The sequence below is a fragment of the Manduca sexta genome, chromosome 19, assembly GCF_014839805.1.
Source record: "Manduca sexta isolate Smith_Timp_Sample1 chromosome 19, JHU_Msex_v1.0, whole genome shotgun sequence".
NCBI classification, from domain to species: domain Eukaryota; kingdom Metazoa; phylum Arthropoda; class Insecta; order Lepidoptera; family Sphingidae; genus Manduca; species Manduca sexta.
Window position 1 is genome coordinate 10,073,193 of NC_051133.1, and position 4,666 is coordinate 10,077,858.

The window sequence follows — 4,666 nt, forward strand, 5'->3', positions numbered from 1 at the left end:
TCAATAGGCAGGGTTGCCAACTGTCAAAATTATTAACCCCCAACGTATTTGATGTTATGGTATTTGTTGTCTTATGTTTAAAAAGTGGTAACATTAATTGCTTTTTTTCATTTTACTCCTTATTCTTAGTAACTAGTACTAGATGTTGTTTAATCTTTAGGTAGACATATAAATATAATTGAAAAAGTAAATATAAAAAATCAAAAAGGCCTCAAAAATACCACCAAAATATTTTGCGCCTAAAATAGATACCCCTATAAATTCTCCTCCTAAATCTAGGAGGAAAATTCCTACGTTGGTCACCCTACCAATCAATAGGGCTGAACAAGAAACCGGTATTTAATATTAACCGGTATTTATTTAACCGGTATTCAACGGATATTCTAATGAATAGGCGCAAGGACTGATTGGACCATCCTAAGGGACCACTTACAGTACAGTCTGTTGCATAGTGGCTAGATGGAACTCTCTATATAAATTTGAAGGAGGAAATATTTGGGGGGACTTTTGGTTTTAAGAACCTAACCGATTCAGAGTTAAATATGTTACAATATGTGGCTACGATATTTCTGGCACCTACATAAGTATTTTCATGCAGATTTAATGTCGGCAATGTTGCAAACGATTGTATTGCATCCTCAAAAAAAATTATAAGTAATTGAATTTGTATAAATAATAGTTAAGAATTGTTATTTTAAATAGATTGGATGGACCCATTTTAGATTAAAAATCTTAACTTTATTATCACGCACTCTATTACATTTAGGTGGATTTTTCTATAGTCTAGCTAGCGAGTCGTGGCACAGAAAGTTTAGCAGCATATTCTTATTATAATCTCGTGTAAACATGAAATGAATAGGTAATGTTTTTATTTAAGATTATTAAAATAATTATTTTTAAGATAAAAATATAGCTTTAAGATAAACTTATAAATCTACACGGGGTTACAATTTACAAACCGTAGATTTTTTTGAGTTTGCCGCCATATTTCTGTAGGACGACTCCTATGCCAGACATCTTATATTTTGTAGGTTTTATAATTCTGTTTGAAGATATTGCAAATTAGACATTTGGCAACACTGTATATAATATGTCATCAACCCTAATCAACCCTACGTACATCTCACGTGTGAAAAGGTTATTTTACAATATTTAATATTGTTAAAGTATTCATATTGTGATATATAAATTTAATACAACAAAATGAAAGTTAAGAAACAACACCGTAAGAAAAAATATTTGCACAAGTTAAACAGGAAACGTATGAATAAAAAACAGAAGAATACTGGTGGAATAGAATGGTAAGTTATCTAAATTTGTAATTTATGTAATGCATGCCGGTCCCTCATTAAAATAATTAAATTTTTGAGCACCCAACTTCTCACTGCTCCGTCGAAACGAGGCGATGGCAAAAAATTCAAAATTGAAATAGATTTTACATACTTTGTTTATGGTGAGTTTTAACTCAAAATTAAAACAATGTAATAAATAATGTAACAAGGATGTTTGAGAACTATATAGTGTTATTGATCACTTAATTTCATAATGTTTCAGCAAAATAGTAAAAGAAGCTTGGAGTGACCGCAAAACCACTCACCGTAATTTGAGAGATATGGGTCTAGTAAGTGACCCAAATAAAGCTATTAAGATACCTAGTTTCAAAGAAGAACAATTAAAAAGAGCTAAACAAATGTTGAATCCAGAAGAATCTGAAGAAGAAGAGGTGGTAAAACCAGTTCGACCTCCACGGAAAAAAGAGATTGCAGAAAAACTAGAAAAAGAAGCAAAGGCACCAAGAGAAAGGAGGTTTATGTAAGTGAATTTTATAAATGATATGATTTATATATGTATTGCTTCTAATTATTGTTTTTAATAAAAATATATGTACTATGTATCAGTTTGCAATTAAATCTATATTATATAAACATCTACTTATCATTATAGTATTTTCATATTAAAGTTTTTTTATAGCCAATAACACAAGAAAGTAAAGTTTTAATCATATTTTCAGGTTACCAAAAGGACAAGTAGAGTTCATTACATACCTGTTAGACAAATATGGACATGATTACAAAGCTATGGAGCGTGACAAAAAAAACTACTATCAAGAGACATGGAAACAGCTAAGAGCGAAAATAAAAACATTCATGGGCATACCAAAACAATATGGTGAATACTTGAAGGAAAGAGGATTGCTCGACAAAGAGGAAGATGATGATGAATTAAAGAAAGTAGCTAAAGCTATGGTTATGGATGACTGAACTTAGATATTAAACTTTGTATAGGAATATAGAAATAAGTCTTGTACATAATGCTGTAAAACTTTAAGATGTAATTTTTGATACAAAACAGTTTGTTTCTCATATTGTATACCATGTTTGTTTCTCATATGATAAAATCATTGTCATTAATAACATTTGTTAAACAAGATGAAGGGAATTTATTTAAACAATAAATGGTGTATTGTAATTATCAAGATAAAGTCTCTCAATAAAACATATTTTAATGAATATAATGTTATTGTGTTTTGCATTCATTGGGTATATCTTTCACAGGTTTAACTTTTTTCAATTCCTCATTCCAATCCTTGTCCATGTCTAGCAACTGTTGTGGCTTTTTGTACTGTAATATAAAAAAAATGTTATAGTATAAAAACAATAATATTAAATAGTTTGTAAAACATAGGTACTATAACTAATGATAGTGTAAATTTAAATTCAGAGTTGTTATTGTGTTTACATATAAATCAAAAATAGTTACTAGAACCACATATAAAACTTACCGTAATAATCAATGTATGAAATGAGTGTGTGAATTGTATGTTAGCTTGTTCTACAGGTAAATTTAGTCGTACTAGCTCTGGAATTTGTAGTTTCTTATAGTACTTCTTATTTGTTGTCCTAACAATAATACATTTCTCATCACTGTTGGCTTCAACAGAATATGTTCCAATTGGATATGGTAAATTCCTGATTCTCCACTCCAAGTTGATTCTTGTATTACGCCTGCTTACTATTGGCTGTTGAATATGAATTATAATTTCATGTTATTACTTTGCAACACAATTTGACATTATTTTTATTCATAATTATTACAATAGATATGGGTTATCATCTTAAACTAAGCTACCTTTCTTTTGTTAAATGTTAGCATTTTATTTTATTATTGTAGATAGCACACTCATGATATCTTACCTGATCTTTGCTTTCAATAATTTCAGCGGAATCAGTGTTAACCATCATATCAGGCAAAGGATCTCCAATTTCCACCTCCCATTTACCCTCTCCTCCTAGCTTTCCCTTTACTTTCCAAGCCCTGCGCAGTAGAACTTGAGTATCAACGTTATATTCTTCTACCATCTCCCTATTGTCTTCGAATTTGTAATGAATTTTTTTGATCTTCTCTTCTTTGAGACATGACTTCTCAGCCCCGAGTAATGTGTGATACCAAATAGTATTTCTATGCATTTTTAAATTAGCTACAGAGTTTTTTCTTACGTTTTTTTCCGTAACAACGAAATTATCGATAGTTTCAATCAAACAAGACTTCCTTTTCATTGTTTCTATGGTAATCCAGTAACTAAATTCCACCTCTTTAGGGTGGGTAGGTTATAGTTTATAGGTTGTTTTAAAAACGCATTGATTAAACAAGTACGTAGTAATAACCATTAATTATTATATTATATTTTTTTAAAACTGAGAAAGTAAGCGTCATTTTAAATACATTACAATAACAACATAGAGTATTGTTGATGGTAGAATGTGTTTTTGTTTGTTTTAGTTTTACTGACATTTCTTGTAAAACGTTCAGAAATTACAATTAGATACACGCACCATAACACTTATTTGGTACCTAAATTATTGTTAGAAAACTAATAATATTATTGTGTAACTGTTACGTTTATCTTATTTTAACTTCTATTCGTAGGTATGAGAAGATTACAAAATATTGTTGCACCAATTACATTTGAAGTAATTAATTTTTTGCTACGTTGATAATTTTACAACGGGAAATTATAATTATATATCACAGACTTATTCATATACCAATAACAGCTTATATATAAGAATTAAGAGAACAATTATTAACTACTCTGTTCATTTTCCTAGATTTATGAACGAAAGGCAATTTAAAAAACAAGTTGACAAAATATGACAGCAAAACGTTTTTGACTGGTTTTTGAGGTTATATTCTAAAGTCACAACTAAATTCTAAATTATTAAATACACATATTTGTTTTGGCTTACGTAGGTATCTATGCCTAAAATGCCCAAAATTCCTGACAGGTGATTATTATTTTAGATCTGAATTTTTTAGGGTACTGTGTTAATCGCGTGCAATATTTTACAAATAATATGTGACGTTTTAATACTTTTAGATGGATACCATACAAAGCTTGTGGAGACGTTATCCAGGGTACTCGGATTATATGTTTTAAAGTGCCTCTGAAGAAGGTGAGTTTAATATTTTCATTTATGCACAAAAAGTACCTACATATGTTATAATCCCATTGTCATTGTTTTGGTAGGTAAATGATGTCTAATGGATAAATATGCGTAAATATGATAAAAATTTTGCATAATGTCATCTCTGAAGTTTATTGTAATTTCAATTATTTTAACGGAGTATGTTTGCATATTGTAAAACCTATAATATTGCTAAAGTA

General features: G+C 29.4%; 2 protein-coding genes across 2 annotated transcripts; one reads left to right on the top strand and one right to left on the bottom strand.

The window, feature by feature from the left end:
- Positions 1-1,064: 1,064 nt before the first annotated feature.
- Positions 1,065-2,515, top strand: LOC115440824 (nucleolar protein 16). Its single transcript, XM_030165300.2, has 3 exons — positions 1,065-1,301; positions 1,555-1,812; positions 2,012-2,515. Exons 1-3 carry the CDS (start codon positions 1,204-1,206, stop codon positions 2,259-2,261), a joined length of 606 nt encoding a protein of 201 aa, XP_030021160.1. The 5' UTR covers positions 1,065-1,203; the 3' UTR covers positions 2,262-2,515.
- Positions 2,421-3,801, bottom strand: LOC115440823 (protein DPCD). The gene is made up of 3 exons (XM_030165299.2): positions 3,195-3,801; positions 2,783-3,019; positions 2,421-2,622 (listed from the first exon to the last, which is right to left on the bottom strand). The coding sequence occupies exons 1-3, from the start codon at positions 3,555-3,557 to the stop codon at positions 2,518-2,520; spliced, it is 705 nt and encodes a 234-aa protein (XP_030021159.1). The 5' UTR covers positions 3,558-3,801; the 3' UTR covers positions 2,421-2,517.
- Positions 3,802-4,666: the final 865 nt, after the last annotated feature.